Source organism: Lipotes vexillifer, unplaced genomic scaffold (genome assembly GCF_000442215.2).
Source record: "Lipotes vexillifer unplaced genomic scaffold, Lipotes_vexillifer_v1.1 scaffold112, whole genome shotgun sequence".
Lineage (NCBI taxonomy): Eukaryota > Metazoa > Chordata > Mammalia > Artiodactyla > Lipotidae > Lipotes > Lipotes vexillifer.
The window spans coordinates 3,801,161-3,825,645 of NW_006776285.1; the positions used below are offsets into that span (position 1 = coordinate 3,801,161).

General features: G+C 39.3%; 1 protein-coding gene across 1 annotated transcript in view; it reads left to right on the forward strand.

Moving 5' to 3' along the window:
- Positions 1-9,382: 9,382 nt before the first annotated feature.
- Positions 9,383-24,485, forward strand: part of RAB32 (RAB32, member RAS oncogene family) — a 19,819-nt gene continuing 4,716 nt past the window's right edge. The window contains exons 1-2 of the mRNA XM_007450329.1: positions 9,383-9,632; positions 24,322-24,477. Of these exons, the coding sequence (XP_007450391.1) occupies positions 9,383-9,632; positions 24,322-24,477 (406 nt within the window). The remainder of the gene's footprint in view (positions 9,633-24,321; positions 24,478-24,485) is intronic.

Sequence of the window (24,485 nt, forward strand, 5' to 3'; positions counted from 1 at the left end):
TATGCAGCATTATTGTAGTAATAACTAATGTAAAATAAAAATATAAAAATCAAAAGAAACAAAAAGCATTCCATCCCAGATTTTAAATGACCAGATAATAGAAGTTTCACAATGAGAGAAAAAAGAACATTAAGAGGGAGCATTTAGAAAAGAAATAATACAAGAAAATTTCCCAGAACTGAGTGACAAAAATTTGCATATTAAAAGGGTCCAATGATTACAAAAATATCTACACTGAGGCAAATCTTATGAAATTTCAGAATATCAAGAATAAAGAGGAAAATAAAACCTTCCATACAAAATAAATAGGCTACATATGAAAAAATGCTGATCAGAATGGCATTGGAGTTGATAAAGCAATGCCAAAATTAAGAATTCAATAAACAAATGCCTTTGAAATTAAAATTGAGAGAGTAAAAATTCTAATATAGAATCATATAACTATTCAAACATTAAATCAAATGTAAGGGTAGAGTAATAGCATTTTTAGTCATGTAAGGACTTAAATATTTATTTTCAAAGCAACTTTTCTCAGAAAGTTATTAAAGAATATGCTCCAGTTAAGATGAGGTAGACTTGGGATCCAAGATGTCAGAGCTCCAACATATAGGAGAAATGAAGAAAAAATCCAGAATAACAGCAAAGGAAAGTTCCAGAACAGCTGTGCAGCCAGTCTAAAAACTCTCAGTCCAAATTAGAGAAAAGCTCCAAGATGAATATCTTCATGGAAAATCATGGAGCTAATAGTTTACCTGATACTATTGTATGAGAGATTTTACAGGTCTTTTTGAGAGTTTGGAGGAGATATCAAAATAAGGACATAGAACATAAAGAAAAAAAATTAAATGAGACATTATAAGTCACAGGAAGAAACCAAGATCCTTTTGAAAGGACTGGGGTTTCCTTGAGTATATTTGCACACATAATATTTTTTACTTCATATTTGAATTATGCATAACACATGACTTAGTTTGAATTTCTTCAAAGCTAACTTAAAGATAATGTTTCAAGTGTGAGTACTTTATTTGGAAAGTAAAGGAGACACTGGCAAGGGAAAGGGGAGGTGAGAGGAAAGGAAAGAAGCTCACAAAACAAGGGAAACCAAAAAGTAACTGCAAACTGTCTTCTGCACACCGCAAGGCTTCATACCATCAAAATAACTTTAAAACCTACTTTTTTCACTCAACATTATACTTTTGAAGATTTCTCCATGTATTCATGTTTCACTTATTTTATCTCTTGTGAGTTATCCCACTATATAAATACATGAATCATAGCTTATTTATGTATTCCTTTTGTTGTTTCTATTTTTTCCATATTACAGTCAATGATGCATTGTACATGACTTCTTGTGAAGATTTATAAAAGGTCGAGTTTTGTTTTGTTTTCCGTTTTTGTTTTTAACACAGATATTGGATTATTAGGTGTGATGGTTAGTTTTATGAGTCAACTTGCCTAGGCTACAGTACCCAGATATTCGTCAAACATGTCTGGATGCTGCTTTGAAGGTATTTTTTAGATGAGATAAGCATTTAAATCAGTAGCCTTTGAGTAAAGCGTATTACCCTCCATAATGTAGCTGGGCCTCATTTAAACAGTTAAAAGCCTTAGGAAAAAGACTGACCTCCCCTGAGGAAGAGGGAATTCCATCAGCAGACTGCCTTCAGACTTAAGCTGCAGCGTCACCTCTTCCCTAGGTCTCCATCCTGCCAGCCTTTCTTACACACTTTGGACTTGCCAACCTCTATAAACACGAAGTAAGGCAATTTCTTAAAATTAAAGAATCCCTCTCTCTCTCTCTTTATATTTATAGTGTATATGAGCCATAATTGCTCCACATCTTTGCCAACAATTGGTATTGTAAGCACTTTTTAATTTTAGTCAATCTAGAAAGTGTGAAAAGATTTCACATTGATTTATGGTTTAAATTATCAGTTCCCTGGTGACTAATGAGGCTGGTCATGTTTGCATATGTTTGTTGGCTATTTGAATCCTCTTTTGTGAAATATCTTTTCAAGTCTTTTTCTCTCTTTCCTCTGTTTTGTCATATGTATTTTCATAATAAGTTTTATAAATTATGTTTCAAAATTGAGCTTTTTAAAATTTTATAGCACATATATTTCCCTATTCTGTTAACTGTTAACTTCTGTTAACTATTGGCTTTTTTTAAAAAATAAATTTATTTATTTATATTTATTTTTGGCTGCATTGGGTCTTTTTTGCTGCACGCGGGCTTTTCTCTAGTTGCAGTGAGCAGGGGCTTCTCTTTGTTGCGGTGCGCGGGCCTCTCATTGGGTGGCTTCTCTTGTTGCAGAGCACGGGTTCTAGGCATGCAGGCTTCAGTAGTTGTGGCACGTGGGCTCAGTAGTTGTGGGTTGCGGGCTCTAGAGTGCAGGCTTAGCAGTTGTGGCCCACGGGCTTAGTTGTTCCGCGACAGGTGGGATCTTCCCAGACCAGGGCTCAAACCCTTGTCCCCTGCATTGGCAGGCAGATTCTTAACCACTGTGCCACCAGGGAAGCCCTCCTATTGGCTTTTTTAAGGACAATTTTCTAAGCTTTATGTCGTTTTACCATATTTTCCTTCGTCATGACAGTTTTTGTGACTGCTTTAAAAATCCTAACTTATTCTAAAATCATAAAGATATTTTACTATGTCATGTTCTATAACAGTGCTGTCTGAAATAGAACTTCCATATGATCCAGAAATCCCACTTCTGGGTATATTTCCAAAGGAAATGAAAACAGGATATCACAGAGATACCTGCATTCCCATATTTAGTGCAGTGTTATTCACAATAACCACAATGTGAAAACAACCTAAGTGTCCATCAGGGGATGAATGGATAAAGAAGATGTGGCATATATATACAACAGAATATTATTCAGCCATGAGAAAGAAGGAAATTCTATCATTTGTGACAACATGGATGGACATTGAGGGCATTATGCTAAGTGAAATGAGTCAGAGACCGAGAAAGACTGCATGGTGTTACCTATATGTGGAATCTAAAAAGGCCAAACTCATAAAAACAGAATATAATGATGCTTGCCAGGGGCTGAGGGTGGAGGAAATGGGGAGATGTCAAGATGGACAAGTTCTGGGGATCTAATGTACAGCATGGTGACTATAATTAACAATACTGTATTATATATTTGAAAGTTGCTGAGAGTAAATCAGATGTTCTCACCACAAAAAAGAAATGGTAATTACAGGATGTGATGGAGGTGTTAGTTAAGGCAATGGTGGTAATCATTATGCAGTGTATATAAGGGTATCAAATCAGCTCAGTATAAACCTTAAACTTACACAATGTTATATGTCAATTTTATCTCAATAAAGCTGGGAGAAAATAAAGAAATTTCTGCAATGATAAAATGTGTGTTATCCAATACAGTAGCCACTAGGCCACATGTGGCTATTAAGCACTTAAAATATAGCTGGTGAGACTAAGGAAATACTTTTAATTTTTTATTTAATTTTAATTAATTTAAATTGAAATTTACATGTGGCCAGTGGCTGCCATACTAGATAGAAATCATTCAGTTATGTTCTCAGACTATAATAGGATTAAACTAGAAATCAGTAACAGAAAAATATTGGGATTTAGAAATCCCAAAATATTTGGAAATTAATATACTTCTAAATAATACATGGGTCAAAGAAGAAATATCAAGATACATTTTTAAATATTTTGAACTAAATAAAAGAAAACACAATTTATCAAACTGTAGGATGCAGTGAAAGCAGTGCTTAGAGGTAAATGTACAGGATTAAATTCATATGTTTGAATAGAAGGAAGATCTAAAACCTAATCTACCTTAGCAAACTAGATACAGTAAATTAAGCCTAAAGCTAGAAGAAAAATAATAAAAGCTAGAGCAGAAATCAATGAAATTAAAAATAGGAAGTCAATAGAGAAAAATGAATAAAACCAAAAGCTAGTTCCTTGGGGGAAAAAATCAGCAAAATCCATACATCTATCCTCACTAACCAAGGAAAAAATAAACAAGTGACTGATACAATAAATGAAAGAGGAATCATTGCTACAGAACCCATAAAAAGAACAATAAAGGAATACTATGAACAATTCTATGGCCACGGATTTGATAATTTAGGTGAAATGTTCCTTAACAGACCCAAACTAGCAAAACTCACATAAGGTGAATTAGATAACCTGACTATCCACGTATCTATTAGGGAAATGAATCGATAGTTAATAAACTTCCAAAAGGTAAAGCAGTAGATCCATAGTTTCACTGGTAAATTCCACTAAATATTTAAGGAAGAAATAATACCAAGTCTCCACAATCTCTTACAGAAAAGAGAAGCAGAGGAATAGTTTCTATCCCATTCTATAAGTCCAGAATTATCCCAATATCAATTCCTGATAAACTGATATAAATAATTGAACATATAAATAAATGGGAGAAAAGACAAATCTACCATGCAGAAGAATTCCAAATAATTTATGTCGTGATTCTGCCCTCAGGGAGGTGGAGCACATCTCCCCACTCCTTAAGTGTTGGTTTTTCACAGCAATTTCATTCCAAAGAGAGGAATATGGAAAGGGAGGTGAGGGGTTGGGGGCAAGCCTTTGCAGGGAAGAAATCTGAAAGACATTACCTCAGCCAAGTGATCAAGTTTAACATCAACAGTGGTAAGTCATGGTAGAATGTACCCTTGACTTATGATAGTGGCACTGGACCTTTGTGGTCTTCCTATCCCCAAAACACATAACTCAAAATTTAGTCATGAAGAACACATCAGACAGTGCCAATTAAGGCACATTCTACAAAATATAGCTGACACTTAACATCAGTGGGGGTGGGCCGCCAACCCTCCTCACAGTGGAAAGTCCAAGTATAACTTATGGTTGGCCTCCTGTATCCACCATTCCAATTAACTGCAAATCATGTAGTGCTGCAGTATTTACCACTGAAAAAAACTCTGCGTGTAAGTGGACCTGCACAGTTCAAATCCCTGTTGTTCGAAGGTCAACTGTACCTAGCCAGTTTTCCTCAAAATCGTTAAGGCCATCAGAAACACGGAAAGTCTAAGAAGCCGTCACAGCCAAAAGGAGCCTAAGGAGACATGTTCACTAAATGTAATGTGATATCCTGAATGAGATCCTGGAACAGAAAAGGGCATTAAGTCAAAACGAAGGGTATCTGAATAAAATATAGACTTTAGTTAATTGTATCAATATCAGTTCATTAACTGTGACAAATGTACCATAATAATGTCAGATATGAGCAACAGGGGAAAGCAGGTGAGGTACATAGGAACTCTCTGTACTATCTTTGAACTTTTCTATAAATCTAATACTATCCTGAAATGAAAAGTTTATTAAAAAAAACTTAATGGGGGGACTTGCCTGGTGGCGCAGTGGTTAAGAATCCTCCTGCCAGTGCAGGGGATAAGGGTTCCATCCCTGGTCTGGGAAGATCCCACATGCTGCGGAGCAACTAAGCATGTGCGCCACAACTACTGAGCCCATGTGCTGCAACTACTGAAGCCCACGCGCCTAGAGCCCATGCTCCACAAGAGAAGCCACTGCAATGAGAAGCCTGCGCACTGCAGCTAAGACCCAACGCAGCAAACACACACACACAAAAACAACTTAATTAGGATATGTTGAAAACTTCCTCTCAAAAGCTGGGTTGCCTACTCTCTCCAATTTTATTCAAAATTTTATTGGCAGTCCTAGCCAGTGAAATAAAATACGAAAAACAAGATGTATAAGGATTGAAAAGTAAGAAAAAAACAATACGTTTCTACACATAGAAAATGCAATTCTATAAAATTTTAGAATTATCAGGGTCATTGAATCTAAACTCATTCTACACAAATCAACTTTATTTTTATTTTTATTTTTATAAACCAACTACACACAATTCAAGACCTCTTCATATGATGGAAAGGTGTTAAGACTTACATAAATGATAGATATACCATGTCAATATTTTTGAAGGCTTGATGTTTTCAGTTTTCCTCAAATTGATCTACAGACTCAATGCAACTCCAACACAAGTACCAGCAGGTGTGTTTGTGAACACTGAGATGCTGATTCGAAGATGTATATGGAAATGCAAAGAAACAAGAATGGCTATAACAAACTTGAAAAAGAATTACAGAATGAGAGGTTTGATTTGCCAGAAAAGAAGGCTTATAATAAAGCTACAGTAATTAAGGCAGTTAAGAATTGGTGAAAGCACAGACACATAGACTAATGGAAGAGAAGAGAGCGTAGAAACAAACCCGATCTTATATAAGTGCTCAAATTAAGACTAAGGTGGCACTGCAGAGGAATGAGAAAGGGTGGTCTTTTCAATAAACAGTCCTGGGACCATTGGTTATCCACATGGTAAACAAATGCAACTTGGCACCTACTTTCAATATTTCCTTTAGGGTAGCCCTGCTGATTAGTGTAGCTTTTATTCTTCATTCAATGATTACTCATTAAATGGCATTTTCCTATTTTACTCATAAGATTTATAACTATCTGAAATTGTTTTATTTATTTAATTGCTCTTTAATTACCTATCTTGTTTCCAGTATAGTATAAGGCCCTTGAGAGGAAGAATCTTCTCTTTTCTGCTCATATCATTGTACTTGGAGTATCTAGAACATTTCCTGGCACCATCAGAAGCTTTTTAATAAATAAATGAATGTGTAAGTCTGCCAGGGAAATTCAGAGTGAAAACAGCAGGTAATCCCTTGATCTGGCACTTGAATGAACAGGAGTTTATAGTTGGGAGAGCCTGGGGTGGGGTAAAGGGTTGGAATATATTCCAGATGGAGAGTATAGCATGCACAGAATGTGAATAAATATGAGAGGGTATCACAGGATGACTTTCTAAATGGGCCATCCCTATAGGCAGTAAATGGAAATGTTTGTTTAGAACAGTTTTATTTATTCAGTCACAAGTCTCAGATTACTTGTATTATTTTCCCTTCATTTTATGTATGAAAAACAACTTGTTTCCCCACGAAAATAGCTCAGGATCCTAAGACTTATTCATTCTACCCATCCAACTCTCAACTTTTTCCAATTTAGGGCTTCACAAGCAGACGCTGTTCTGCTTACTTACATTACTTGGCATTATTTAAATCAGTAGTTCTTTAAGTCAAGGGTGTGTGCCATGCTCACCTAGGTTTTTTGTTTTTGTTTTTTGTCGTTGTTGTCTAATACAGCTTTCTGGGCTCTACTTTTGATAAAAGATTAAAAGAGAATGTCTGGGTAGGTTAGATAGCTAGCTCCCCAGGTGTCTTAGTCAGCTCTGGCTGATATAACAAAGTACCATCAACTGAGCGGCTTAAACAACAATTTATTTCTCACAGTTCTGAAATTGGAGAAGTCCAAGATCAAGCAGCCAGCTTCAGTGTCTGGTGAGACCTACTTCCTGGTTCATAGGCCACTGTCTTCTTGCTGTGTCCTCTTTTCCAAGGGCACTAATCTCATTCATAAGAGCTCTTCATTCATGAGAGCTCTACATTCATGACCTCTGAAAGGCCCACTTCTTAAACCTGTCATATTGGGGGCTGGGATTTAAACATTCAAATTTGGGGGACAGAAGCATTCAGTCCATAACATCAAGTGAGTCAGATACAAAGCAAATGTGGAAACTACTGAATTCTAATCTAAACCCTTACTGATCAAAGTGTGGTCCACTCACAGCATTCGCATCACCTGGGAATTTATCTGAAATTCTAAATCTCAGGCTCCAGGCCCCATACACTTAATCTGCACTTTTACAAGATCCTAGATGATTCATATGAACTTCTAAGTTTGAGAAGTAAGTACTGATCCAAACCACTGTGCACCTAAACCTGCAGCATTAGCATCACCTAGGAACTTGTTTGAAATGCAAATTATCTGGCTCCACCCCAGATCTACTGAATCAGAACCTCTGGATATGGGCCTACTGTGCAATCTGTTGTAACAAACCCTTAACACTCAAGTTTGAGAACCACCAGATCCAAGCCGTTATCCTTCCTTTAGCTGGAACAATTTCTAATTTTAAATCATTTACCACATGTGATGTTTAGCACCACAATTCTATTTTTAATGCCAGTGGAAACCTAGGAGGGTTAAAGAAAAAAAATAAAAGCCATAAAATTTATGGTAATACGTATGTATGGAACAATATGCTGCACTTCTGGCAGTAATTGGAAGATTTCCTCTTTCCCCAAGCTGGAGATGTACTGGATGGGCTCTAGCTGAGTGAGCATAAAAGCCATAAGCTATTTAGCCATAAAACGTCCTTAGAGACATATCCACGATTTTTCAGTAGCTATTCTATTGAAGGTTTTACTCCCACCTTGACTTCTAAATTTTAAAACGCCTCCACTTCTGAAAAACATCTTTCAATGATTATCAGATTGAGGACAGGGTGATCAGCCGCTTTAGTTTAAGGAAGCTACCAGAGGCTATCAGCTCCAGGTGTTTCTAAACCTTATGCAGGGCAGCCCTCCATTTTATAAACACGGCAGGAAACGTAAGGCTTCCTATCTTTCTTCTTTTAAATAAAAGTCCTCAATACTGTATTTCAGTCCATTCCTAGGATCTGTCTCAGAGTCTCTACCACCGAAACACTTAAAAAGGCTTTTGTGGTTTGCTGAGGAAGTAAAACAAGATCGTTTTGGAGACCTTGTGTCTTCTTCCTCAGACTCACTCGTTCGTTTATACAAAAGCGTTTTCAGTCCTTTGTCGAGTTCAGAGTCATCCGTCCACTTTTTACTTCTAAAGTGGGCCGCTGGAGATCAAAGACAATGATCTCCAGGTGTTAAACTCCCTCATGGCCGAACCAGGGAAGGAGGCTGATTCCCAGGCCCGCCCCTTCCAGGCTGGGGTCGGCCCCCTGGACAACCACCTAGCGCCCCTCCGCGCTCTGCCCCGGGGGCGTTCACCGCCGGCCTCGGAGGCCTGACCTTGAACCGCCTGGGCTCACCGCGGCTCTGGGAACGCTAGCCGTCGGCCCCGTGTTCTCGGCTTCCCCGCGGCCAGCAGGGGGCAGCCGAGCTCAGCGCCGCCCCGAGGAGGGGACGCCCGGGGAGAGGAAGTGCCCGGAGTTCTGGGCCGGCCCGCCGGGAGCGCAGGCGGCGGCGTGCAGAGGCCTCCTCACCCCGGTTTCCCTAGCCAGGCCAGCCCCCGGCCCTTCCCCCGCCCCGCACGGGCTGCAAGTGGCGGCGGGTTCCGGGTCCTGTGACTGGTCAGGCGCTGCGGCAGCGCGGCGGGGAGAGCGGCCGGCCTCGGGGAAGTTTCGACGGCCGGCGGGGGCTCCCAGGGCGCCGCGGGGAGGGCGCGGCCGCGCGGGGGCCCCGGCGCGTAGCCCGAGCTTGCCGAGAGCGGCCGGCCGGCTGAGCGAGACCGGGGCGCTCATGGCGGGCGGCGGAGCCGGGGACCCGGGCCGGGGGGCGGCCGCCGCCACGGTGCCCGAGACCCGCGAGCACCTCTTCAAGGTGCTGGTCATCGGCGAACTTGGCGTGGGCAAGACCAGCATCATCAAGCGCTACGTCCACCAGCTCTTCTCCCAGCACTACCGGGCCACCATCGGGGTGGACTTCGCTCTCAAGGTCCTCAACTGGGACAGCAGGACGCTGGTGCGCCTGCAGCTGTGGGACATCGCGGGTAAGTGTGTGGCCCGAGGCGCGGACGCGGCGACCTCGCGGCGGGCAGGAGGCGCCCGCCGGGTTTCCAGCCGTCTGGAGCCAGGGGCCGCTCGGCTGCTTTCGGTCTCCTTTTCTTCTTTCTCTGTCCTCTGTCCGAACTCGCCTGCCCGTGTCAGTTTAGAAGAAAGGGACTAAACCACTTAGAAAGATGGAAAGGGATGTGGTCGCGTGGACTCCAGGGGAATCAGGACAGTGGAACAGGCAGTAGTAGTCGAAGAATTTAAAAGCAGGACAAGGTAAATAAATGCATAAATGAGTAACCCTGGTTAGATGCCTCAGCTCAGTGTGTGGAGAGCTCTTATTTTTAAGAGATGGAGGGGAGGGCCCTGTGCTCTGGCGCTCTCACCTGACCAGAGGTGAGAACGCCATGGGGGCTTTTCCCGAAGTTTTAACTCTGAATCTTTTTTTTTTTCAAGTTTATTTTTAAAATTTTTTTAACATCTTTATTGGATTATAATTGCTTTACAATGGTGTGTTAGTTTCTGCTGATAACAAAGTGAATCAGCTATACATATACATATGTCTCCATATCTCTTCCCTCTTGCGTCTCCCTCCCACCCTTCCTATCCCACACCTCTAGGTGGTCACAAAGCACCGAGCTGATCTCCCTGTGCTATGCGACTGCTTCCCACTAGCTATCTATTTTACGTTTGGTAGTGTATATATGTCCATGCCACTCTCTCACTGTCCCAGCTTACCCTTCCCCCTCCCCGTGTCCTCAAGTCCATTCTCTAGTAGGTCTGCGTCTTTATTCCCGTCTTATCCCCAGGTTTAACTCTGAATCTTGACAAGGAGGAGCGAAGGGAGGGGGCTGGGTCCTCTCATTTGCTTTAATGTTTCACAGGTGAGAACTGAGGTTCAGAGTGGTTGAACGGCTTACCAAAGTGATGCTCCTGGTTAGTGACACAACCAAGACTAGAAACCAGGTTCCTTTTCGGAAGGTTTTTCATCACCCACCTTGGGTCTGAGACACTTCCTTGTGAGCGAAACCCCATTCTTCATATACCTTGCTCTCATCCCTGGGGCAGGCCACCCAGGCGAAGATTTGGGAACGTTTCTCTTGAAACCTTATGTTCCTCTTCCCTCCCTAAACCAGCACCTAGCCCCACGCCTGCCTCCCCAACCGCAATATATTATTTCCCTGGCATTTGCTCTCAGTTGTCATTTGGGAGCGTAATATCCCTGCTTGAGGGGTACATACCCTCCTTGCTCTAATGTATGAAAACTTGAACTCTGACTGGTGTGGTGGGTGGGATGTGCACATTGAAAAAGACGTTAACTTTGGGAAAATTTAAATATGGAAGTGGTACCAAGAGTTACCCTGTTCAGTCATCATCCATGTTAAGGTCAGTCTGCATTAGAGCATTCGGATGGGAGCATATGTTCAGGGTTGGAGAGACCGTCCTTCATCCTCCGCTTGCATAACAGAAGCCTGTAGGGGTGGGCACCCAACTGGTAGCAGAGTCAGGGACACAGGTCTGTCTGCTGGGTAGTGCTCTTGTCATTAACAGCTTATTACATACGAGAAAGTATTGAAGAGTTATAACTGACATACTCATTTATTTAAGAACAGGGCTTCTCTACTTCAGATATGAGAATAAATTGATGTATGTCACCTCAGAGAAAGGGGGATAATCAGCGTTGGGCTCAGCTTTTTGTTGTTGTTTTTGTTGGTTACAGAAAACCAAAAGTTCGTTTGAAAAGTCGTCTTTTGAAGCCAGAGGCTTATTTCGAAACGCTTCCTGCTTTTTCATAGAGCACTTATGAATAATAGTGTTGCTTCTCGGCAAAGTCATGGATTCTAAAGGTTGCCTTACCACGTGATTGTCATTCTGCAGGAATCTTCAGTGTAGCTGTGAATTTCCATGAAGATGATTTAAAATCCCTGCCTCGGAGGCTTGTTGACCTTGCCTTATTTTTCATGTAAAATAATGTGGTATTTAGCGATTAAATTATGCTTGGGTCCTACTGCAGGTAAATAAAAGATTTTTATGGCACAGTTGTGTTTTTAAGCTTCAAGGGGAAAAAGCTTATATTTGGAGACTTGGGAAAGCAAAAGCATGAGTAGGAGTTTTCTTCCTGGGTATCACCTCTTTTTTCATCCTTCTTGAAGAGATCTATTTTGCCAGAAAGGGGACATAGTCAGTCTTTACCAGACTCTGGTATATAGAGGCCTAGATGGAATATCCTTGCACTTTTGCCTAAATCCAAAGCTTGAGCTTTTCCAGGAAGGAAAGCAGACCTTTAAGATCTCCAAAAGGGATTCCATCCAGCAAGTACACACCAGCAATTATCAAGATTAGAGGTAAACTTATGAGATAACTGGAAATTATTAGGCTCATCTTTTAAATAAGGTTTTCAGTGTTAATATGTAAGGAAGCTAAGAGCAAAAATATTGTGGCTTTAAGTTAAGGTTTAGGGAGCTACATCATTAACTAGGTTTGGTTTGAATATTTGAGCTACTAGTGAATCCTGGCTCATACCATTTGAATTAAGTAGTAATGGTGTAATGAAGGCAAATTGAAGGTCACTCCAAAAAGTTCCCTATGGCTAAACATATTTGCTTTATGTAGTAACAAAGTTGAATCATATTTAATTCTCAAAGGAGGGAAATAGTCTTTGATGGCAAAATAGTAGGTGGAGCTGGCCACTTGATATGACTAACTTAAGGTGTGGTGTTATTACTGTGTAGCTTTTTTGCTGTTGCTTTAGAGATGGGAAAGGTGCTAAAGAAATTATGTCAAGTCTCTATACTTGAAAGGTTTGGCAAGTGTGAGAGGCAGGAGTTATCCAAATGTTTTCTGTAAATGTGGCCAGGCAGTTTAAGCTAAACTCTTCAACCGTAGTGACTCTTGGGTACAGGCCTTACAAATCCTTGTTACATCAAATGAATGTAGCTTTAAAATATAGATGCAATTTAATATAAGTTTTGTGTTAGGCAATTGCTGTCTTTTACTTCATATCTGCTTTAAGACTGCTGCTCAGTACATACTGAAATATACTAAAATAGTGAAGTCTTTGATAAGATTTTAAAGAGAGGTTACCTAATGCATACTGAATTAGGATGCAGCATCTGATCTTCCTTTTAACATGTATTATAGATGAATTAGTATTTGGCCCACTACTTATTATAAGCCTATTAGCAACTGTAGAATTTCCAGGTAGGTTGAATGGCTGGTCTAGGCTAAATCTCTCTTTTTTCTTAAGTTTGTCCATTTAGATCTAATCTAATTCACTCTTCATGTATTCGCTATTTTCATAGAGGAGGCAGAATTTTATCTCTGCCCTCCTAGAGCTTTCAGCTGGGCCTAAGAATTAATGTAAGACAGAGTAATAGCAGAAATTTATTTAATATAAGCTTTACGTGACACAGGAGTCTTTATAAGGAAAGGAAGACCCCAAAAAGTTCAACCTAGTATAAATGCTTTTATACTAGGTTGAACAAAGAGAGGCAATTGTAGAAAAATAGCCAAACTCTATGGGAGGCTAAAGGAAGATAAGAGTTAATTTAACAAGATCTGTTTCTATAGAATTCTCTCAGCTTGACTCCCCATCTCTGGTGATGAGAATGTTTCCTTCCTTCCGGTATAGGGAGGACATCTTTCACATGGGAGTTTTATCTCCCCATTTTAGGAAGAAGAAGGGGAGATTAGAGCACCCTTCGTGCACTTGCTGTTTTTCAAGTGCCTTCAGTTCAAATAATTCTTATGCCAAAGTGGCATTTTGGGGGGTGGGCTATTCTGCCACCCTTCACTTTTAAGGATCAAAATTTCTTTATAAATATCTGAGTAATACACCTTTGGGCCAAAGAACAAATCAGAAACAGTGTATTCTGAATTCATGTAAATATTGTTTACCAAAGCATAAAATGCATGCTTGGAAGACGTTATAAATTATATAAACCATAGTTAGATTCACTTTGTTTTTTGATTCACATCTGAAAATAGAATGTTGATCCTGTCTTTCTTGTTCTCTCTTGCATATTGCCAATTACTATATCTAGTGATCTCTTCTTGTCTTCTTTGATAATCCTCCAACTCTTCATGAGCAAGAGTCTGGAATATTATCTCTGATGCTTTCTTGACCTTCAGAGTATCTGTGAGTCAGGGAGTATTAATATTCAAGTTTTTTTTTTTCTAAATATGAAGAAGTCGTGCTTTGAGGAATTAGTCTCTGTTATCTGTAGTCTCTGTCTTAGTACTACAGTAACTGTCTTAGGGCTTATTGGGGGCCGATTGCTTAATAACTCATTTAAAGGAATTAAAGAAAATCTTTATTACATCTGACCCATACAATCTTGCCATCTTCAGCCTTATTCTGGCTCAATTTCTGTGCTGAATTACAAGCAAAGCCTACTGTCCCATTTTACATCTTCAAATCTTCCTCAGTTCGTGAGTCCTGACACACCTTTGGGTGCCCCAGTATGGACTGTGCTTTCACAATTGCCCAGGCAGCAGGAGTTTCAACATAACAACATGTTTGTGTTATCGCACATGAAAATTCCCCTGATAATGATATGCCTGTTGCCTTTCCTCCTTTTGAATACGTTACCATTCTTAGTTGCCTCAATTAGTCCAAGTAAGCTAAAAGGTGCTGAGGTTCGAGGTAGAGGCAGCCAAGTGCTGATAAGAAGAACTAAAATTGGACTTGGCTCCCAGCCATTTGCCTAATCATTCTGTTGTTTGAACTGGATTATAGGCTTTCAGAGACCCCATGGTGTAAATACAGGGAGGTTTGGTAAGTTGACCAAGGAAACACAGGTAATCCACGGCACGGCACCGTACAGAGACAGGACTCATGTCTCTGTCAAATAGCACAGTGGATTTTGGGTTCACTGGATTCAAAACAGTAGCGTTAACTTTTCTCTAAATTGGCAAATGTTCTGGTCATCCCTGTTTTTTAGAGCATATGACTCATATTTGAATAATTACCATGTCTTTATGTCATCAATCCAGAATTTCCAGTTCTTATACTTAATTATGAAGCATACTGCTTCCAAAGCAGACACTTTCTGATTGGCTGCATCACTTTTTTTTGTACATTTTGAAAGACTGTTTCCAAACTGTGGGCTTCTCTGAAGTTAACAAAGCTCTCTTATTGGTATATGGTTGCAGAGCACACCCTGGAAAAGCAAGGTAACAATTACAGATATTTGTCTGGTCTACTCTGATCTCATGGATTGAGCCTGAATGCCATGAGTTATTCCAGGGCTGCAATGTTATTTTCAGATATATTTTAGGAGAAATTTGATCTGTCATGTATATGTTATCCTGACTTTCCAACTTTCTTAAGCTTTTGATATATAAATTTTAATGATTTTTATTCCCTTTTAAATTGTACTCAAGATTTTGTTTTTATCAAAATAAAAATAAAAAAGTGTGATGAGACCAACACATCAGGAGACAATTGCCATTGAAAGAAATAGTTTGTTACTCATAGTTCCCAAGAGGAGGGACCATGCCACACCATGCAGGACCGTGTAGGGAGGCACCAGGGTCATTCAGGAGGCAGAAGGAGCTCGGAGAAAGTGAAGCAAGGGCTAGAGCCTTTACTGTGGTTTTTGCAGGAAGGAAAGGACAAGGCAGTGTAGGCAGGCTGAGCAAGCTTAGGATTGGATAGTTTGAGAGACTGAGTTTGTTCTGGGCTATAGGGATGGTCCCTAGTTGTCTAGTACCTGGCCATGGGGTGATTCAGGGCAGGAGGATAATGTCCTGGACTGCAGGAGCCTGGAAAAAGAAAGCGGGTAGAGGATAAGGACTCAGGATTGGTTGGTTTGCATATCGAAGACATGCTCTCAGCAAGTTGTTTGCTCTAAGAACTAGCTAACCCTAAGAGGGGCAGTCCCTTCCCTGGTCCGCAAGGCCCCAAGATGTCAAAGCATCCTAAAATATAGAAAATAAAAAACCTGATTAATACATATTTCTAAGCACTTATTAAAATAGATTGAGAGATGAGAGAAAGTACTCTTCTAAAGAAGAAAACTTTGAAGGCCTTTGACTTGGAGGCCAAGAATAGCATATCCTCAAAATAGTGAGAATTTCACATTTAATCAACACTTAAGTAATAGAGAGTGGGCTAAGTTGACAAGTTTAAGTTGTATTATGGTTGTAGAGATCTTCTCTTGGATGGTGAAAAAAGTGCTGACATATGTGGGGAGATTTCTGAAGGGTGAGACAAAAGATCAAGAAAAAGTTGCTTTAGAATTCTACTCAATTATATTTTCAAAAGAGCTTTTTGCACTTTTTGCAGTCGATGCTAGAAACGTATGATTTCTTCACTCTTATTTTGAGAGAGACAAACTGCATAAAAATAAATGGATAGCAGGGCTTTAGTTTAAGGCTCTCTGTTGGTCTTTCTAATGACAGATGATCTTACATTCTCTTCTTCCCCATTCTTTTCACTCACTTCTACCCAGATATTTTCCTTAAGCATCTCCTGTAGTGATTTTTGATTGCTTTGAAGTTAAGCTAAATATATTGGGGGTTTAGTGTGATTTTATGGGACCTCCTCCATCAGACTCATCTGAGGTGCTTAAAATGCAGATTCCTTAGCATCAGCTATAAGCAGAATTGGCTTCGTCGGTCAAACATCCCTAAACATCATGGTTTAACAAGAGAGAAGTCTCTCACCTACTTAGTCTGTAGTTGAGCAGTCCACGGCTGGTGAACAGAACCATTCATTCTTCCTGGACCAAAGCTGACATTTCACCACTCAGCTATTCCCTGGCCATATTCGTTGTCTTTGTGGTCCAGTCAAACGCACATGCCTTGCTGCAAGGGCAGCTAGAAAACCAGGGCTTTTTCTGTTTGTTTTTAAATTGGACACATTGCTTTCCCAAATAAAATTCTGTGAAGGGGTATTGGAGAGGCAACTAGCAATCCTCCATGCTTACCAAATCAGAATTCCTAGAGGTAGGGCCTGGAAATGTGTAATTTGCCAAGCACCATGGGTAGTCTGATTTATACTGAAGTTGAGAACAGTTGTTCTGTCTTGGCTCTGCTGCATGCTGCCAACAGACTTACCCTCCCACTGCGCTCCACGGAACAAGCCTGCTGTTCCCCGGGCTCCTTCACACTCACCTTCCTGACCCTTAAGTTCCTGTCTGTTTCATATCACCTGGTTCTTATCTGTGTGGCTCTCAAGAGGTGATGTAAGGAGACAAGAGAAATTACAGGACAGAGGTGGTACATGTCTTGCTCTCATTTAATGCTTAAGAAAGGAAAAAGCCAATACCTCAAACTTCTAAAACTATTATGACTTTGGACACAAACCAAAAAGATATTTTGATTTTTTTCCTTCCTTTAAATTGATTAAAGTCAGGTGTTATTTTCATAGTAACCACAGAAGATGTAAATAGTGGTGTAAATGTATGTAAATAAAAACAGACCTTACACTGTGACCTAAATACCACAGAAGGCTGCTCATTTCAAATTAGCAAAAAGAAAAATCCAGACTCTGAACTGGCATGTATTTGGGAATAGGTAATTTTTTTTTTTTTTTTTTTTTTTGCGGTACCCAGGCCTCTCACTGTCGTGGCCTCTCCCGTTGCGGAGCACAGGCTCCGGATGCACAGGCTCAGCAGCCATGGCTCACGGGCCCAGCCGCTCCGCGGCATGTGGGATCTTCCCGGACTGGGGCACGAACCCGTGTCTCCTGCATCGGCAGGCGGACTGTCAACCACTGCACCACCAAGGAAGCCCAGGAATAGGTAATTTTGAAGACTACTTAGTGATACTGCTACCATCTCAAAGGAGTTTGTTTTCCTTTTAGTTTAGGTGTTTAAAATTTTTTTCTTTATTCAGTTTTGTTACTCTTTTGCTTGACAGAAGGTGGTATGAGCAAAAATAGTGCTTTGTACATGATTTAAATGGCAGCTTTGCCTCTTCCCCTATAAAGCTTATTTTTCCAAGTGGAAATATATTTCCAAATGTAAGGATAGAATCCCAGAGTTAGGAGATTTTGGTATTTGACCCTCTCACATAATAACAGTTAACATTTATTAAAAGCTGTTTTATAGTCACTGTCATTCAGTTTACTTTTATTCTCATTTATACTTATGATAATCTGGAGAAATGAGAATGATTCTCACTTTACAGTTGAGTAAACTGAGACTCAGGAAGATTAAGGGATTTTCCTAAGGTCTGTACACCTGTAACTTGCAGAGTTAGGGCATGGATCCAGATATTTTTCATTCCAAAGGTTTTATTGTCGTGTTATATTATCTCCCTCTCATCTACACATGATAAAAAGGAAAACCAGACAAATGAATGGAATTGTGTAAAATCATGTGACTCCTTTTACCTTCTTCATGGTACAGTATAAAAATATGAAATTCAGTACATATCAAATCCAAACTCATATGGTGCTAATTTGATGCATTAGCTTTTAGACTTGTTTTATCTGTGGAGAATACAGCCACTTGTTTTATGGAAAATTGCATAAGCCAGTGGGTGGGAAATGGGCAATTAGCAATACGGTCTCTTTTTAGTTACGTTGTTTTATTGGTCAGTATTATGGTAGTTCTTTAATGTAAGAAAGTGGTTTTTTCTTCTAACAATAACTATAGTTTTAGCGTGTTAAATATTTAAGTGTAATGCTGGGGAACGTTTTTAAGGGCTTTATAAAGTAGTAGTATAATGAGTCATTAACTAGATGCCCTAAAAAATATCAAAAACCTATGTGACTACAAACTGTAACCTCTTACATACAAAACCCAAGACCCATTATGACATCACATTATTACCTGTATCAAGCTATAAAAATTTTTAGTGGATAATTATCCTTCTAGAACCAATGACTGGACTTAAATTAAATTTTGACTGGGTCTTGATCTATTACCCACCACCCACACAAGCTTGTTGGAAGCACTTCATCTCTGAAATGCACACTGAATTTTAAGGATTTGTTTTTAAAGGACTTTATATGCACTGACTAGAAACTATACATTTTCTCCCAATCACCTTGAGCAAGAATATGTAGCTCAGTAATTCTTAGTGGGTGAGAAAACATAAGCATTTGTACTTGAAAAGCTAAGCACTAATTGTCCTGTTGCTCAGATTTATTTTTCATTGTGTACTTTATATCTTGAGTTTCAAATAACATTAAGAGACATTTAGATTATTTATCAAATGGGGGCGTGAACATAAAATATTGAGGCAAACGTTTAAAAAAATAAAACCAGGGATTAAAATCATAAGACAAAGCATCTCTGGCATGTGTTTCTGATAGCAGTTCAAAACGCAGTACTTTCCTTTTCAAATCAGAGAGGAAATACTTCCCTTTTGAAAATTTGCATGCACTATAAAGAGATAAGGCACACTGTTTTGTGGGGTTTTTTTCCTTGATTGGAATATGTATTCCTGGAAATGTATTAAATTATCTCAACTCCTTTTCCAAGCCATTAGTGTTGGATACTCCAAATACTAGATAAGCATTTTAATCCTTTTGCCAGCATATGTACCTTACAGGTCATCCATTTCAGTATGTACAAAGTCGTGCATTTTTAAATGTCTTCGAGCCTAGATGACTAGCACTGTGCTCTTTTTCTCCCTTTCTCATTGCCAAGATATCTAACTATAATCAGGGTTCCTTCTTCTAGAGAAGGAAGTAACACGTCCTTTTAAAGGATAACGCATTTCAGAGCCATTTGGAATATTCAGGCAATGTGTCCACAGCAGTATGGATGAAAAACCCTGTCCCTAGAATCAGCATAACTAATGCAGTCAGCAGTGGGTCACTTCCTTATCTGCTGTGGTAAATCACTAGGGGACATAGAGCAAGGCTGTAACTTTTGTAGCAGGGCTGTGCTGTACTTAAGGAAGGTCACTCCCAGGCTCATCGTACCTTGGATCTATTTGGAAACACAGGGCCATGTGGAGCAATATATACTCCAGAAAATACTTGGGTAACAGATCAGACAGTACATTTGATAAGTCAACCTAAGAAAGTTGAGTAAGGTCATCTCCGTAGGATTTTATTTTCTCATCTATAAAATAAGAGAGGTTGGACTAGATGATCTGGAGTGTCATCTTCCAGTTACAATATTGTCCGTTAACAGTGTTTTGTCGGGAAAGCGTAAAGTGGTCCCTCCCGTTCCTGTAAGAGAAGATTGCAGCTCTGGTCACAGAAGGTGATGTTGCTTAGCATTCTCCCCACCCTGTCTGAGCTACTTCTGCAGACCTAGTGAGAGGGAGGTCTCCCAGGTTCTGCTGAGTTTCCACATTGCTATACGCTTTAACTCTGTACACACACGCCGTGAAACAAAACACGTGCAGCTGTCTTTACATTTAATAACTCTAGACTTTCCCTTCTACCCAGTCTGCTCCCGTCACAGGGCACAATCCAGGAGCATTCAGCATGGCAGAAATCTCCTGCTTTTATATATGTATTTGCGGAAAGTAGAGTCCTAGAATAATAAAGATTTCTCAGGCTAAACTTAAAATGGTTGATTAGCTGCCCCCTCAGAGTATTTTTTATTTTCTTTTCTAAAATTAAAAAAAAAAAATCTAAGAGTCTGTGGAATTTTAATGCAATTCTAGTTTGGATGTGGAAGTCTTTCCCATTAGTTTGATCCTTAGCCCTTCTTTGAACCTAGGAAGGGCTGACTTCTGATGTGCTATGAAAGGGGAAGTAGGAGAATTCACGTCTCTCCTGGGGATGACTCAGAGCTACTGGGAAACTGCCTGGAGCAGTTAACATGGCTTTGAATAGGCTGGCCACCCCCATGGGCGTGCAACCTGAAAGTCACAGCATGGAAATAAAGTTTATGAAGATACTGTATTTTCATGATGAGTTAGCATTTGAATGGCATTTCTTGATAATGTATCTTTCAAAGAAGACTCGCTTACCTCAATGAATAACAGCCCCTTGTTTGATACCATAATATGCTCTTTGTATACCTGATTATACCCAACACATCATGGTATCATTTTGTCTGTTTCCTCAAATAGACTGTGAGATCCTTAAGGTCATATTCACTGTTTCATTATTTTCATCAGTGTCTAGCACAGTGCTTGGTACATAGGAGGAACCTAATACATATTTTTTAGTTGAGATCAGATCTAGATAGAAGAGATAAAAAGATATTTGGGAGTTGTACCAGCCAAGATAGACTAGGTTATGTTGGGGGGTCAACAACATTAAAATGATTATTTCTCGTGCTTTTTACTTGTCCACAGTGGGGAACAGAGGTGGGAGAGATGGTGAGGAATGTGAGGATGATTTTTCATTGGAGCCACTTGAAGACCCAGGCTAATAGAGGCCCTACCATCTCAAAATTGGGGTTCAGCCTTGCTGCTGCAGGACAAGTGATTCTGTTGGAAAGCAACACTTCTGTTCACATTTCATTGGCCAGGACTAGTCCACGAACACAACTGATTTAGTGGGGGCAGAACAGTGTGCTCCTCCGTATGTTTAGAAGTGGAGGAGGATGGAATATTCATGAACATTGGTTTTGTTTTCCACTGGAATCCTTTGTTTTAGACAATAATAAAGGAATAGCTAAAATTACCCAAAGATACAGGATGCAACTCATATTCTAGTAGCAAAGTTTACTTTACTTCCCAGTTTAACAGCTGAAAAAGAGCTTAGCAAATCTGTGCATTTAAACCTTTAAAACAGCATAGTTAAATCTAGGTTTCACCTTGTTAGGTTTCTGGAGAAAAACCTTTAATTTTATGTTAAGATTATTATTTTAAATGAATTCATCTTCTCTTCTCCACTTCCTACTTAATTTTTTACTTGTTTTACCAGTTCAAGAATATCTCTGAAGCATTAATGGATTACTTTTGAATTTTAAAAAAGAGATTATGAACTCAGTAGAATAGGAAATATATTTTATTATTCTTTTGGAGAATAAGCTAAGTGCATGGGCTTGGCCTTGTGATGCTGGGTCATTTACATGTGATCCCCATTGCTTTCTAGATTTGGTGATTGCAGAATCTTTAGAAAATCATGTTAGCATTAAATTTATAATATAGAAAGCTAAAACATCAGAAGTGAGAGCTGGGTGGGACTTTGATGACCCCTAAAGATCTCTAAAGGCAATTGGCTGATTTAGGCAGAGAAAGTTATTTCCTGGGGTAACTTGACTGTTGGGTGCTTGCTATTCGATTCTCTAGTACAGTTGTGCTTGCCTCAAGTTCATTTTCCTCTGCAAGCTGTTAACACCACTACAAGGTGCAACACATAACTAGCTAATAGTTTAAGGCTTTGCCATGTGTAATCAGCACCATTTACAAAAGGATACTCAGGCTTTCATCGTGCAATACATTTATTGAGCACTTAATGATAATTCTTAGCTAATAGTTATTCAGTGTTTACTATGACCTGGCTTTTTACACTCTGAACTTGAAGTATAACCTACATGCAGAGACCTTAAGTGTATATACCTTCATGAATTTTTATATACCACTTCCAGTTCAAGGTATAGACTGTTCCTAACCCCCTAGAACAGAAATCATTAAATTTTTTCTGTAAACTTCCTGATAGCAATTATTCTAGGTTTTGTGAGCCATTTACTCTCTGTTGCAACTACACAGCTCTGCCATTATAGAGTGAAAACAGGCATATGATACATGAACAGATGAGGATGGCTATTCTCTAGAATTTTATTTAGCTGGATTTGGCCATAAGCTATAGTTTGCCAAACTCAGCCCTAAAATAATCCCAGGCAGGCATTTTACATTTAACCCTTCCAGTGACCATATGAGGTAGGTATTATTTTTTATAACTTTATTGTTGTATAGTTAACATACAATACACTGTACAATTTTATAAGTTTTGACATATGTGTACCCTTTTGAAACATCACTATAATCAAGATTGCAAATATTTTCATCACCTGAAAGCTATTTGCTCTATAGCTCTTTTGTAATCCATCCTCCTGCCTTGCCCAAGGCAATCATTGATCTGCTTTCTCTCACTGCATCACTATAGTTTCTGATTTTTTAGAATTTGATATAAAAGGACTCATAGTATTACCTGTTCTCTCCTTGGTCTGGCTTTTTTGACTCAGCATAATTATTTTGAGATTCATCCATGTTGTTACTTGTATCCATAGTTCCTTTCCTTTCTATTGTTGAGTTGTATTCCATTGTATGGATATACCATAGTCTCTTCATTAGTATGTAAATAGACATTTGGGTTGCTTCCAGTTTGGGGCTATTAAAAATAAAGCTGCTGTGAGCATTCATGAACATGCCTTTTTATAGACGTGTGTTTTCATTTTGTCTGCAAATACCTAGGAATGGAATGGGTTTGTTGTATGGTAGGTATATGCTTACATTTTTAAGAAAGTATCAAATTGTTTCCCAACATGGTTGTACTATTTTAAAGTATTATTCTTACCAGCAGTATGTGAGAGCTCCAGTTGTTCCACATCTTCACCAACACTTGGTATAGTCAGACTTTTTAATTATAGCCATTGTTGTGGGTATAAAGGATCAGCTCATTGTGGTTTAAATTTGCGTTTCCCCAATGGTTAATAATTTTGAGCATCATTTCTTATGCTTATTTATCATCATATAAATTCTTTGGTAAACTATTCCAATCTTTTGCTTACTTTATTAAATTTTTTTAATCTTACTTTGGAGTTTTGAGAGCTCTTTATATTCTGAGTACAAATTTTTTTAATCAGATATAGGATCTGTATTTTTTTTTTTTTCTCCCAGTTTTTGCCTTTACTTTTCATTTGCCTGACAGTTTAATTGGCACTGTTTTGATTTGTCACATATGGTGATGTTAGAAAGCACACCTTCTGCTGCTGAGAGAGCTTCGAATCCTGGCTCTGATACCGAAGGAAATGGATATTCTAAGCCACAAGGAACTCCTCAAAAATGCCTTGCCACATACATTTCTGGTTTTCTTATGTTTTAACAAGAAAGTTAATATGAATACAGACTTGAATATGCTTTAACATGGTTGGTAAAAAGAAATATTTGAAGGGATTTATAGGTGATTCTATGAACAAAACAAAAACAAAAGCCACTAGAGCTTAATAGCTCTTTATAACTTCTGGATTTCTGTACGTTTACTAGTTTGGCACCTCACCCTCTATTCTGAATTAAAGGGGAAAGCCATAAAATAGTGGGTTTGCATGTCTGCCTTCTTAGAGGAGAGCAGTCTTGCATTTTGAATCGAAAGCGGGTTTGGCTGGAGATGTGAAGGAAAGAGGAGTTAAGAACATGAGCTCCTTTAGCTCGTGTTCAGTCCTAATCTTTTTGACTAGCATTTTACCCACCACACTTATCTCCTTCCTGCACGTCTTATTTTCTTCTATTCTTGTGTCTTCCCTCCACTCCCAACTTTCTTTTTTCCTTTAGTACCTCTCTTCTCTTAGACCAAGAAGAGTGGAGGGGGAAATGATGGACTCTGTAGCTTTACGAACTGTCATCTCGGTGTTTATGGAGAATGTGGGGTACGTGCACTGAACATAAAACTGGGGAACTGTGTTCTCGGACCACATGATCAGCCGCTTCTGCTTTGTGGTTCGTGGTTCTGTGTGTATGTCCTCAATCCTACCAGTTTATGGTGCTGTGGAATGACAGATATGTGTTTATAGCATTATTCTTAGGGTCAAAAGGATTATAACTAAATATCGCCTCTGTCCGAAGTATAAGTTTTTAATCTCTTATTATACTTATTTCTAGGGCAGGAACGGTTTGGCAACATGACCCGAGTATATTACAAAGAAGCTGTTGGTGCTTTCATTGTCTTTGATATATCGAGAGGTTCCACGTTTGAAGCTGTTTTAAAATGGAAAAATGATCTGGATAGTAAAGTCCATCTTCCAAATGGCAACCCTATTCCTGCT